The sequence below is a fragment of the Ornithorhynchus anatinus genome, unplaced genomic scaffold, assembly GCF_004115215.2.
Source record: "Ornithorhynchus anatinus isolate Pmale09 unplaced genomic scaffold, mOrnAna1.pri.v4 scaffold_264_arrow_ctg1, whole genome shotgun sequence".
NCBI lineage: Eukaryota > Metazoa > Chordata > Mammalia > Monotremata > Ornithorhynchidae > Ornithorhynchus > Ornithorhynchus anatinus.
Genome location: NW_024396743.1, coordinates 881,999 through 895,009, shown reverse-complemented (window position 1 = coordinate 895,009; position 13,011 = coordinate 881,999). Strand labels below are relative to the sequence as shown.

At 57.9% G+C, this 13,011-nt stretch overlaps 2 protein-coding genes and 1 long non-coding RNA gene across 4 annotated transcripts; 2 read left to right on the top strand and 1 right to left on the bottom strand.

Moving 5' to 3' along the window:
• Positions 1 to 1,878: 1,878 nt before the first annotated feature.
• LOC100077438 (histone H3.3A) lies at positions 1,879 to 3,345 on the top strand. 2 transcript variants are annotated; one of them, XM_029056758.2, is made up of 4 exons: positions 1,879 to 2,001; positions 2,117 to 2,263; positions 2,352 to 2,505; positions 2,621 to 3,345. In XM_029056758.2, exons 2-4 carry the CDS (start codon positions 2,136 to 2,138, stop codon positions 2,747 to 2,749), a joined length of 411 nt encoding a protein of 136 aa, XP_028912591.1. In that variant the 5' UTR covers positions 1,879 to 2,001; positions 2,117 to 2,135; the 3' UTR covers positions 2,750 to 3,345. The 2 variants fall into 2 exon arrangements, with proteins under 2 accessions (XP_028912591.1, XP_028912592.1); XM_029056759.2 differs by having other exon boundaries at positions 1,887 to 2,001; positions 2,126 to 2,263.
• A 400-nt stretch (positions 3,346 to 3,745) lies between these two features.
• On the bottom strand, positions 3,746 to 8,886 carry LOC114808824. Its single transcript, XR_003756589.1, has 3 exons — positions 8,812 to 8,886; positions 6,079 to 6,152; positions 3,746 to 4,148 (listed from the first exon to the last, which is right to left on the bottom strand). It is a non-coding gene; the product is annotated as an uncharacterized LOC114808824 (long non-coding RNA).
• A 320-nt stretch (positions 8,887 to 9,206) lies between these two features.
• On the top strand, positions 9,207 to 12,938 carry GALK1 (galactokinase 1). The gene is made up of 8 exons (XM_029056756.2): positions 9,207 to 9,965; positions 10,949 to 11,138; positions 11,227 to 11,346; positions 11,527 to 11,662; positions 11,864 to 12,045; positions 12,129 to 12,279; positions 12,480 to 12,642; positions 12,722 to 12,938. The coding sequence occupies exons 1-8, from the start codon at positions 9,657 to 9,659 to the stop codon at positions 12,791 to 12,793; spliced, it is 1,323 nt and encodes a 440-aa protein (XP_028912589.1). The 5' UTR covers positions 9,207 to 9,656; the 3' UTR covers positions 12,794 to 12,938.
• Positions 12,939 to 13,011: the final 73 nt, after the last annotated feature.

Sequence of the window (13,011 nt, the reverse complement as noted above, 5' to 3'; positions counted from 1 at the left end):
ACACCATCCCTGACCTCAAAGAGTTGAGCAATGTGATAGAATGGATAGAGTAGGGCCTGGGAGTCAAGTCATGAGTTCTAATCCCCACTCGGCTACATCTGTTATGTGACCTTGGGCACTTCTCTGTGCCTGTCATCTCATCTGTAAAATCGTCAGCGCTTAGAAGAGTGCTTGGCACATAGTAAGCGCTTAACAAATCCCATTCTTATTAGTATTATTATTAGGGAGATTGGGACTGAGTCCCCCTAGGACAGGGACTGTTGTCCAATCTGATTGGCTGGCATCCACCCAGCACTTAGTACAGTGCTTGGCACATAGTAAGACCTTAACAAATACCATGATTATTATTCTCTAGTTGAGGACACAGACACCAAATTAAATGACAGATGGGAAGTTAGAAAGGATTGAGAATGTGAGCCCCACAGGGGACAGGGACTGTGTCCAACCCAATTTGCTTGTAACCACCCCAGGGCTCAGTACAGTGCCTGTCACAAAGTAGTCGCTTAACAAATACCATACAAAGGAGTCAGAGAAGAAACTTGGCATAGCCTGAACCTGGGAATTAGAGGCCTGGGGTTTTAGTGCCAGCTCTGCCACACGCCTGCTGTGGGATCTTGGGCAAATTACTTCCCTGAGCCTTAGTCTCCATACCTGTAAAATCAGGGGTGCTCCCTTCCCCCAAGACTCCACGTGGGATCAACGAGGACCTGATTATCATGCTGCTAACACGGTACTTAGCACGTAGTTAGCGCTTAGCCAAAATCACATTTAATAGTAATCGAGGTGAGAAAGCAAGGGCCGGATATTCCATAGCCCACACTGAAAACTCTTTGAGGACAGGGAATGTGTCTGTTTAATGTTACATTGTACTCTCCCTAGCGCTTAAAGACAATGCTTTGCACAAGGTGAGCACTCCAAAAATAGAACGGAATGAATGAACTTGGGCCACCTGGGTGCAGAGATTTACAATCCTTCCTCTCCGGTCACCGACTACAACTGCGGGATTATGTAAACGAGCGGCCGTGCTTCCCCACACGATATTCCTTCCTTAACGCTATAATCCCCTTATTAAATCCGGAAAGCGCTAGACCCTCCTTTAGGAAAGGACGTTTCCTTTCGAAGATTCAGTTTTGTCATTCCGCTGTCACCTCCTTTGGGGAACTTTGTTTTCCTTGGCCAAGACCGTCACCGGAGGTGTGAAACTCTCCGAGCAAGGAAAAATAAAAGCAAATAGGGGCATTTAATCAGGTCTTTCCGGGGAGGGTATTTTACGTGTGAATAGGGGCTGCGGGTGACTCGGTGATAATAATAATAATAATAATGTTATCCGTTAAGCCCTTGCTACGTGCCAAACACTGTTCTAAGCGCTGGGATAGATACAGGATAATCAGATTGTCCCACGTGGGGCTCACTTTTTTTTTTTTGTGATGTGGGAGGGGGCCGAGGGCACCGCAGGGCCTTTGGCCCGGGGTAAAAAAAAAAAAAAATCCTCCCGGACTCCGGGCTCCGGGCCACCGGGCTCCGAGTGGCGGCCGGGACCAACGGCGATTCATTTGCATTGACTTTCCATTGTAGAGCTTTGCGACAAAGGGAAGGATCCAAACATAGCTCCGTTTCGTCCAATCAGCGTCCCCGCCCGGAGGCCGATGCTGATTGGCCCCTTCCCCTTTCCAAGCGGCCAATCGCCGCGCGACTTTAAGAACCAATCAGCGGCCCGCGATCTTACCAATCAGGGCGCGGGGCCGGCGCACGGCCTTTGTGTCGGGGGATGTCAGCGCGTCGGCGAGGGCGCCGGCCAATGGGAGCCGGCGTCGCGCTATGCAAATGAGGGGCCCGAGACGCAGCGACGCAGCGTGCGGCGCGACTATAAAAGGCGCCGTGCCCGGGGGGCGCCCGGCGCAGAGCGGTTTGGCCGTTGGAGCGGACGGGGGTAAGGCGCGGCGTCGGCGGTTCTCGGGACGCCCCCGAGCGGACAGCAGCGGCGTCGGACGCTTGTGACCGGTGAGTGCGGCTGGCCGCGGTGGGGGGGAGGGGGGGGTTTCCGGGGACCGGCGAGGCGAGGGACGTTGACGGGGGAGCGGCGCCGCCCTCCTGAGTCACCGGCGGCCCCGGTCAGCCCTGCCAGGTGAGCCAAGATGGCCCGTACCAAGCAGACCGCCCGCAAGTCCACCGGCGGGAAGGCCCCGCGGAAGCAGCTGGCCACCAAGGCGGCGCGGAAAAGCGCCCCTTCCACCGGCGGCGTCAAGAAACCCCATCGTTACAGGTAACGGGGGAGGGGAGCAACGGGCGCGCGCGCGCGGGGCCTGCCCCCCCCCCCGGCCGGTCCTCACCCACGTCTCCCTTCCGCCCAGGCCCGGCACCGTGGCGCTGCGGGAGATCCGCCGGTACCAGAAATCCACCGAGCTGCTGATCCGGAAGCTGCCCTTCCAGCGGCTGGTGCGGGAGATCGCGCAGGACTTCAAGACCGACCTGCGCTTCCAGAGCGCGGCCATCGGCGCTCTGCAGGTGAGGGACCGGGGGCGGGGGGACACCGGGAGGGGACACCCCCCCCACCCCCCACCCCCTCTCCCAGCCCCGGTCCGTCCATCCCGGGACTGACCCCCTGCCTCTCTTTCTCCAGGAGGCGAGCGAGGCCTACCTGGTGGGCCTCTTCGAGGACACCAACCTCTGTGCCATCCATGCCAAAAGAGTCACCATCATGCCCAAAGACATCCAGTTGGCTCGCAGGATACGGGGAGAGAGAGCTTAGGCGACGGCGGTTTTTACGGTGTTTTGTAGTAAATTTCTGTAAAATACTTTGGTTTTAATTTGTGACTCTTCCTCTTTTTTTGGTTGGTTTTTTTTTTTTTTTGTAAGAAATTGTTTATAATATGTTGCATTTGTACTTAAGTCATTCCATCTTTCACTCAGGATGAATGCCGAGGTGACTGTCCCCAGACCCGCCGGGCTGGGGGCCCAGGGGCTCAGGAAGGACAAGTCGCTTAATATGCAGAAGGGATGGGTGATCTTTCTCGCTTCTCATGCATGTTTCTGTACGTTCATGACTCGTTGGGTAGCTCGAATCGTAAGGTACTAGAATCGATCTAAATGTGTACAGGGTCCTTTTGCAATAAAACTGGTTATGACTTGATCCAAGTGTTTAACAATTGGGGCTGTTAAGTCTGACCATCACTGTGATCGAACGTGGCTCTCCCGGAGGCGAAGATCCGACCCTTCACCACAGTGTCACTTACAGTTTCCTAAAGACGTAAACCTGGCAGCTAGAGAATACACTATGTGCATTTATAATAGCTATTTTCTATATTGTAGTGTCGACATTTTTAAATTAAATGTTTTACATTCACACGTGAGGAGTCTCGTCATTGAGGGAGAAGCGGAGCGGGGCCGGCCGGCTCCCCTCGCCTCCGGTTTCCGGGTTGCGGGAGCGGCCCGGCCCAGGGCTCCCCTTCCCCTGCCCCCCTCGCCCCGCCCGGGGCCCGTCCCAGCCCGCGCTGGAGGGTTCAGCCGGGCCTTTCGGACACTTGGCCGCACGCTCTCTTCTCCCCTACGGAAGGGAGGTTGGTGGGGGGACCTGCCATCTTGGGGAATCACTGAAAGGTGAACTTCAAAGTGGTTTTAAACTTTATCCTTCTATTGAAGTTTTCAGGTCGAACGTGTAATGTTGACGACAGCCATTTACCAATAAACTTCCTTATTCCAACTAAGTGTGGAAAACTTAATACGCTAGCTAACCTACAGGCTCAAGATGCCGATCGGACACGTGAATTGGCTTCTGAAAGTGGCCCCAGGCCCCGGGCGGGCCCATCAACGGCCTTCACCACAGGAAACCCGTGCTGGGGGGGGGGCAAGGGCAGGCTGGAGGAGAAAGAAGAGGTTCTCCATCTTTCCAGCGGAGGCTCATCTCGGGTTGGGGGACTGCCTGCCGCCCCTGTTGAAGGGAAGGGTCTGGTGGGCAGGGCAGCCTGGCTGACCTTGTATTTCTTCTGAAGTGGGATTGGAAGGGGAGCCCCGACGGTTCCAGCATTTGGTTTTGACTCAAGGGACCCAGAGCCTGGCAGAGACGCTGGCCACGGATGGCCCCGCGTGGCCAGAGAAGCAGCTGTACCCAGGTCTTCAGGTTTGCTCCGGGCCTGCTGCCACCTTCCTCCCTGAAATGAGCACCATCTCACCAACCTGCTGGGCTATCTTGTCACCTTTTGTCAGAACTGGCCACAGAGGCTGGGCATTTAACCCTGGCTATGTTTGAGGGTGTTGCTTCTGTCAACAGCTGAGACAACAGGGGGCTCACGTGGACGGTGAAGGCTGAGACACCCCCGCCCTCCCCCCATCCGTGGAGACAAGGCCCTGTAGTCTAACCTCCCCTTACACTCCCACTCACTGGGCCTCACATCTCCCCCTCTTCACATCTGGCAGACTACCTGACATGTTCAAAGCCCTTCTGAAATCCCTCCCCCTACAGAAAGGCCGCCCTGATTGACCTCTAATTTCCCTATCTCCCTCCTGCAACATCATCACTTCAACTAAGCACTCTCCCACTTGGCATTTATATTCATTCATTCAGTAGTATTTATTGAGCACTTACTATGTGCAGAGCACTGTACTAAGCGCTTGGAATGTACAAATCGGCATCAGATAGACACAGTCCCTGCCCATTGATGGGCTTACAGTCTAAGTGGGGAGACAAAAACAATAGCAATAAATAGAATCAAGGGGATGTACATCTCATTAAAACAATAGTAATCTACGGTAGTAATCCTGTTACAAGTACCATTTTCAGTGTCCAAAGGCCCTCTTCAAGCTCCTATAGTGTAAATTTCTCGAGAGCAGGAATTGGATCTGTTCACTGTACTCTGCCGCCCACTTACTACAGTTCCTTGATCACGGGTTAAGCTCTTTAAGGATAGAGATTACATCCACAAAATCAGCAATTTTTCTTTGGTGTGACCTTGGGCAAGTCACTTCTCCGTGCCTCAGTTTCTGCCTATAAAATTGGAGATTTGATACAGTTTTTCTGTTCTGCTCACTTGGGCTATGAACTCCAATGGGAAAGGGGTTGTGTCTGGCGTAATTATCTTGTATATAATAATGGTGGTAATTAAGAGTTTACTATGTGCCAAGCACTGAACTAAGAACTAAAATAGACACACGATAATCAGGTTGGACCCAGTCTCAGTCCTTCACTGGGGCCACAGTCCAAGAATCTACCCCGGCAATGAATGCCACAATCATATTAGCTGAGTGTTCAAGACTCTGCCCAAAGTAGGCACTCATAATTGATCCAATTACATTTGTTGTTAATAATAGTAATAATAATGATATTTAAGTGCTTACTATGTGCCAAGCACTGTTCTAAGCACTGGGGTAGATACAAGGTAATCAGGTTGTCACACGTGGGGTTCACAGTCTTAACCCCCATTTTACAGATGAGGTAACGGAGGCACAGAGAAGTTATTGAGCACTTACTATGTACAGAGCACTGTACTGTGCGCTTGGGAGACTGTAATAAAACAAATTTTGTAGACTTGATCCCTGCCCACAAGGATTTTATAATCTAGGGGGGAGATAGTCATTGACATAAAAATACAAATATGTACATAAGTGACATAAAGAGTACCAATCCCACTGCAAAGGCAACACAGATGGGAAAAGGAGTAGGGGAAATGAGGGCTTAGTTGGAGAAGGCCTCTTGGAGGTGACGCATTTTTAATACAGCCTTGAAGGTGGGGAGGCTGATGGTCTCCTTGTCTGTGAAGGAGGAGGGAGTTCCAGGCCAGAGGCAGGTCAACGGGCGAGGGGTGGGTGGGTGGTGAGGTAGATGAGATCGAGGTACAGTGAGTAGGTCAGCATTAGAGGAGCAAAGTGTGCGGGCTGGGTTGTAATAGGAAATCAGCAAGGTAACCTAGGAGGGGGCAAGGTGATAGACTGCTTTAAAGATTGATTCTATTTCCTGCAGTCGCAGATTGGCTTCACAGTACTGGGCAGGCTGCAGTCACACACCAGGGGAGACCTTGCCCAGGTCTCAGTGTGGGGAATGAGAATACCGCAGGGGCACCAGAAGAGAGAGAAAACCATCCTCACCTGGGAAGAATCTTCCTCCTGGACAATGACTTCTGCTTCCTTCACGTCACTCAAAGCTTCATATCACATCAGCTCTGGGGGGACAAAAGGCAGGGACCCCAGTGAGCCCATCTGGGTCGGGGGGAGGGGAAGGAGCTCAGAGCCCCAAACCAAACTGGGCCCAAAGTGGGATCCTCACTCCTGCCAGCCCGGGGTGCCATGCGAGGATAATAATAGTAACAGTGGTACTTGTTAAGTGCTTCCTATGTGCCAAGCACTGTATTCAATGCTGGGGTAGGTACAAGATAATGAGGCCAGACACAGCGCCTGTCCCCCTTGGGGCTCACAGTCTTCATCCCCATATTCCGGAGGTCACTGAGGCCCAGGGAAGCGAAACGACTTGCCCAACTAAGCCCTCATTTCCCCTACTCCTTCTCCCATCTGTGTTGCCCTTGCAGTGGGATTGGTACCCTTTATTCACCCCACCCTCAACCCCCCATCACTTAGGTACATATTTGTATTTTTATGTCAATGACTGTCTCCCCCTCTGGATTATAAAATCCTTGTGGGCAGGGATCAAGTCTACAAAATTGGCTTTATTACACTCTGCCAAGCAGACAAGGGTTGGATCTGGATTAGAAGCCAGGTCCTCCGACTCCTAGGCCCGTGATGGGGAGGCGGCCGAAGTCTGAACCAGCATGGCTCAGTGGAAAAGAGCCTGGGCTTCGGAGTCAGAGGTCATGGGCTCGACTCCCGGCTCTGCCACTTGTCAGCTGTGTGCCTGTGGGCAAGTCACTTCACTTCTCTGTGCCTCAGTTCCCTCATCTGTAAAATGGGGATTAACTGTGAGCCTCACATGCGACGGCCTGATGACCCTGTATCTCCCCCAGCGCTTAGAACAGTGCTCTGCACCTAGTAAGCGCTTAACAAATATTAGGGAAGCATGGTGGCTCAGTGGAAAGAGCCTGGGCTTCGGAGTCAGAGGTCATGGGGTCGACTCCCGGCTCTGCCACTTGTCAGCTGTGCGGCTGTGGGCAAGTCACTTCACTTCTCTGTGCCTCAGTTCCCTCATCTGTAAAATGGGGATTAACTGTGAGACGTGGGACGGCCTGATGACCCTGTATCTCCCCCAGCGCTTAGAACAGTGCTCTGCACAAAGTAAGCGCTTAACAAATACCAACCAAAAAATACATTATTATTTTCTGGTCAGGCCGGCGGCAAGATGGAGGCCGGGGAGCCGAGCCTGTCAATCATCCGCTAGCCCCGCCCCCCCCCGGCGCGCCCTCCCGCACCGGCCGCTGGGTGGCGCTGCGGGCCCGCCCCGCCCCCTTCCCGGTCACGTGGCCTCCCTGCCCGCGGGGTCGCCCCGAGGTCTCCCGCAGAGCAGGCGCCCGCGGGCAGGATGCGGGTTGGGGGCGGGGGGGAGTCCAGGTGAGGAGGAAGAGAGGCTGCGTGACCTTGGGCAAGTCGCTTCACTTCCCTCATCCGGAAAATTCATTCATTCAACAGTATTCATTGAGCGCTTACTATGTGCAGAGCACTGGAATGGACAAATCGGCAACAGAGACAGTCCCTGCCCTTTCACGGGCTTACAGTCTAATCGGGGGAGACAGGCAGGCAACAATGGCAAGGAAGAACACATAAAAACAACGGCAAATAGAATCAGAGTGATGTACATCTCATGAAACAAAATAAATAGGGTGATGAAGATATATACAGTTGATCGGACGAGTACAGGGCTGAGAGGAAGGGAGAGGGGGAGGAGGAGAGGGAAAGGGGGGAGAAGAGGGTTTAGCTGCAGAGAGGTGAAGGGGGTTAGAGGGAGCAGAGGAAAAAAGGGGGGAGCTCAGTCTGGGAAAATGGGGATGAAAACTGTGAGCCCCACGTGGGGCAACCTGATTACCTTGCATCTGCCCAGCGCTTAGAACAGCGCTCTGCACATCGTAAGCGCTTAACAAATACCAGCATTATTATTCTCTGGGCCTCAGTGATCTCTGCAAAAGGGGAATTGAGACTGGGAGCCTCACGTGGGGCAACCTGATGACCCTGTATCTACCCCAGCGCTTACAACAGTGCTCGGCACATAGTAAGCGCTTAACAAATACCAACATTATTATTCTCTGGGCCTCAGTGATCTCATCTGCAAAAGGGGAATTAAGATTGGCACCATCACGTGGGACAACCTGAGGACCCTGTATCTACCCCAGCGCTTACAACAGTGCTCGGCACATAGTAAGCGCTTAACAAATACCAACATTATTATTCTCTGGGCCTCAGTGATCTCATCTGCAAAAGGGGAATTGCGATTGGGACCATCACGTGGGACAACCTGATAACCCTGTATCTACCCCATCGCTTACAACAGTGCTCGGCACATAGTAAGCGCTTAACAAATACCAACAGTATGATGATTATACAATGGGGGTTAAGAGGGTGACCTCCAGGTGAGACATGAACTGTGTCCAATCTGATTAGCCTGTACCTACCCCAGCGCTCAGTACAGTGCCTGACACATAGCGGTAAACAAATGCCCAAAATAAAAAGGAGGTTGGTTGCTGTTTCAGCGCCCAGACGGCAGAGTCACCGGCTGGATCCCAGCAAATATTGACTTTCTCTGGGCCTTGCCCCAAGCCCTTCCCTCCCTCTCGGTCCAGGACAGGGAGGGTCCTGTAGGCCGAAAATGGAAGATCCGGGAGGGCGCCACTCCCTCTCCCCCGAGGGTGGGCCCGGGTGGCAGACAAGCTGAGCGGATACCTGCAGGATCCACAGCTGGGCCCGGGGGCGGAAGCCCGAGGGACCGGACGGGAACCCGGAAGTTGAGGCCTCCCCCCCCCGGGGGCGGGGCTGGACCGTCCCACGTGGGCCCGCGCGCCCCCGCAGGAGGCGGGTGGGCGGGAGCGCGAGGGCCGCGAACGCGCCTCGGGAGCTTTGGGCGCGCGCGTGGATGGAACGTTCCTCTTTGTGACCGGCGCGGGGGGGGGGGGGGAGGCGGCGCGAGGACGGAGCGCCCCCGTGGGGACGAAGTGGGGCAGATGGAACGTCCCAGAGAGGGGCGAGGGGATGGATGGGACGCCCCACTTTGTGAGAGGGCGGGGGGGGGGGAGGCGCGAGGACGGAGCGCCCCTCTGGGGACGAAGTGGGGCAGATGGAACGTCCCAGAGAGGGGCGACGGGATGGATGGGACGCCCCACTTTGGGAGCGGGAAGGGGGGGATAGGTGTAAGGACGGAGCGCCCCTCTGGGGACGAAGTGGGGCAGATGGAACGCCCCAGAGAGGGGAGCGGAGATGGATGGGTCGCCCCACTTCGGGAGCGGGCGGGGGGAGAGGTGTAAGGACGGAGCGCCCCTCTGGGGACGAAGTGGGGCAGATGGAACGCCCCAGAGAGGGGAGCGGAGATGGAGGGGTCGCCCCACTCCGGGAGCGGGCGGGGGAGGCGCGCTGGCGCAGATGGAACGATCCGGAGCGGGGGGGAGTAGAAAGTTGGAACATGCCTCTGGACTGCAAGGACCGTCCCTCCGGAGCGATGGGCGGCTGGCAGGACCGTCCCTCGGCGAGGGGGGCGACTGGCAGGACCGTCCCTCTTAAAGGCGGCAGAGACGATGGATGAGTGCGGATGGGGGGGGGACGAGGAGCTGGGCCTCCCCTCCGGAGGCGGGGCCGCGGCTTGCGCCACCCGCACAACGTTGCGCCAGGGGCACGTGCCTGTTCCCGGAGCGCCCGGAGCGAGCTGCGTCCGTCTCCCCATGGCCGCTCGGCGGGACCTCGAGGTCGGGTCGCTGCTGTCCGCGGCCCGCCGGACCTTCCGGGAGCAATTCGGGCACGACCCCCGGCTGGCAGCCTCCGCGCCCGGCCGGGTCAACCTGATCGGGGAACACACGGACTACAACCAAGGCCTGGTGCTGCCCATGGTGAGGAGGCCCGGGGGGCGGTTTGCGGCCCCCCAACCCGTGGTGGTGGTGGGGGGGGGGGACGGGGGCATTGCCCACCTCTCCCCGCCCTTTCGTTCGTTCAGTCGTCTTTATTGAGCGCTTACTATGTGCTGAGCGCTGGACCCAGCCCTTGGAAGGTACAGTTGGGCAACAAGTAGAGACCACCCCTGCCCCACGGCGGGCTCCCAGTCCCCCACTTCTGTTATTTTGTGCTCTCCCAAGCTCTTAGTACAGTTCTCTGCTGTTGTGACCTTGGGCAAGTCACTGAACTTCTCTGCCCCTCAGTTCCCTCATCTGTAAAATGGGGAGCCCCGTGTAGGACAAGGATCGTGTTCGACCCGATCGCCTCTCCTCCTTGATTCTGTTTATCTTGACGACGTTGTCTTCTTTTGGTTTGGTTCCCTTTTGCTTTGCTGTCTTCCCCGTTTAGACCGTGAGCCCGTCACCGGGCAGGGATTAATAATGTTGGTATTGGTTAAGCGCTTACTATGTGCCGAGCACTGTTCTAGTCGCTGGGGTAGATACAGGGGAATCAGGTTGTCCCACATGGGGCTCACAGTCTTCATCCCCATTTTACAGATGAGGTAACTGAGGCACCGAGAAGTTAAGTGACTTGCCCAAAGTCACACAGCTGACAAGTGGCCGAGCGGGGATTTGAACCCATGACCTCTGACTCCAAAGCCCGCGCTCTTTCCACTGAGCCACGCTGCTTCTCATTGTCATAGGGATTGTCTCTTTCCGTTGCCCAATTGTCCATTCCAAGCGCTTAGCACAGTGCTGTGCACATAGTAAGCGCTCAATAAATACTCTTGAGTGAATGAATGAATTCACCCACCCCCATCACCTCCCCGGGACCAGAGGGGCCCCGGCGTCCCCGATAGCAGGGGGGCAGAGTCCGCGGCGGAGGAGGCCCCGGTCACCCGTCCGGTCCCTCCCCCTGACGGCCCTGCCCGCCCCCTCAGGCCCTGCAGCTGGTGACGGTGCTGGTGGGCAGCCCCCGGGAGGACGGACTGGTCTCCCTGCGGACCACCTCGCCCTCCGCCGATGAGCCCCGGAGCCTCAGCTTCCCCTTACCGACGGCCGAGCGGCCCCTGGAGCCCGGGAAGCCCCACTGGGCCAACTACATCAAGGGGGTGATCCAGCACTACCCAGGTCCGGGCTGGGGAGGGGCCGTGCCGGGGCCCGGGAGGCTGGACCAGGTCAGGAACACTCAGCATCTCTTCTTCCCTCCCCCTTGCAGCCGGCCCCCTCCCCGGGTTCAACGCGGTGGTGGCCAGCTCCGTGCCCCTGGGCGGGGGTCTCTCCAGCTCGGCAGCCCTCGAAGTGGCAACCTACACTTTCCTGCAGCAGCTCTGCCCAGGTACGGCACCCCCGCCCCCAGGACGGGCACCTCCCCGGCCCTTCTCCTTCCAACACCCTCTGGGGCTAGTCCGGCCCCCTCCCCACCCTCGGGGCTCCCCCTTCCACCCGGGGTGGGTCCCTGCTCCCCGCACTCCGGCCCCCAGGCCCGCCTGCAGCCTTCCCCGTCCCTGTGCTGTAGACTCTGGGCAAGTGGTGGCCCGGGCACAGGTGTGCCAGCGGGCGGAGCACAGCTTCGCGGGGGTGCCCTGTGGCATCATGGACCAGCTCATCTCCGTGCTGGGGCAGGAGGACCACGCGCTGCTCATCGACTGCAGGTCCGGGGTCCCTCCCCCTCTGCCCCACCCCCCGGCCCTCTGGGCTCCGTTCCCTCGGCTCTGCCCCCGGCGCCCGGCCTCGAACCGGACCCCGAAGGCAGCCTCCCCGGGGCCCCCGCGTGGTGGGGGAGCAGGAAGGCTTAGAGGCATACGAGAGACCGTGCGGCCTCGGCACTGAGCGCCGCCTCGCCCTCGCCGCAGGTCCCTGGAGACCCGCCCGGTGCCCATGTCTGACCCGAGTCTAGCGGTACTCGTCACCAACTCCAACGTGCGTCACGCACTGGGCTCCAGTGAGTACCCGGTCCGCCGGCGCCAGTGCGAGGAGGCCGCCAGGGCGCTGGGCAAGGAGAGCCTGCGGGATCTGTCCCCTGAACAGCTCGAGGGTAGGTGGGCACTGAGGGATGGGCAGCGAGGGGGAGCCGGGGGCCGCGGTTTGGGCTTACCTCTGATACCACCTGGTCCCCAGCCGGGAAGGGGCTGCTGAGCGAGGTGGAGTTCCGGCGAGCCCGGCACGTGGTCGGCGAGATCGGGCGCACGGCCCGGGCCGCGACGGCACTGGGTGCCGGGGACTACGCCACCTTCGGACGCCTCATGGTGGAGAGCCACAACTCCCTCCGGTAAGGCTGGGGGCGTGAGCGGATGGGGGATAGGGAAGGACTTCGGTCTAGCCTGGTGGAGATGGCTGGGGGGCCCACGAGAGGAGTCCAGCCTAGAGCGGGGAGTGACTCCGAGGGAGGGGAGTGGGCATCGAAGGAGCTTGGGGGCCAGTGGAGCGGCCCTTGCCCGCTTCGCTACCTCTCTCTGGGTCCTCCTGCAGGGACGACTATGAGGTGAGCTGCCCGGAGCTGGACCGGCTGGTGGCTCTGGCCCTGGCCGTACCCGGAGTGTATGGCAGCCGCATGACCGGTGGCGGGTTCGGGGGCTGCACGGTCACCCTGCTGGCGGCCGACGCGGCCCCCCGCGCCATGCAGCATATCCAGGTGAGGGGTGTGCTGGGGGTGAGGGGTGAGGGGTGGGGCCTGCATCTGTGCCTCTCCTGATACTTCCTCTCTCCTACAGGAGCACTATGAGGGCACCGCCACCTTCTACCTCTCGCAGGCGGCCTCTGGAGCCAGGGTACACCCCCTGTGAAGAGCCCTCACGGTGCCCATCCTGGCTGCGAGTGGGAGAGGCATTTGCCGGTTGGTCCCAGGGGTGGAAGGCAGGGCTGTCCCCCGTTGGAGAGAGAGGGACAAGGGGCGACATTGCCTGCAATACAGGTGTCACCGGTGGCCAATGGTGTGTATTACTGTGGAGACTGAGTCCTCAGGGCCGGGGCGCTGCTGGGTTGGGCACTGCCCGCTGTCGTT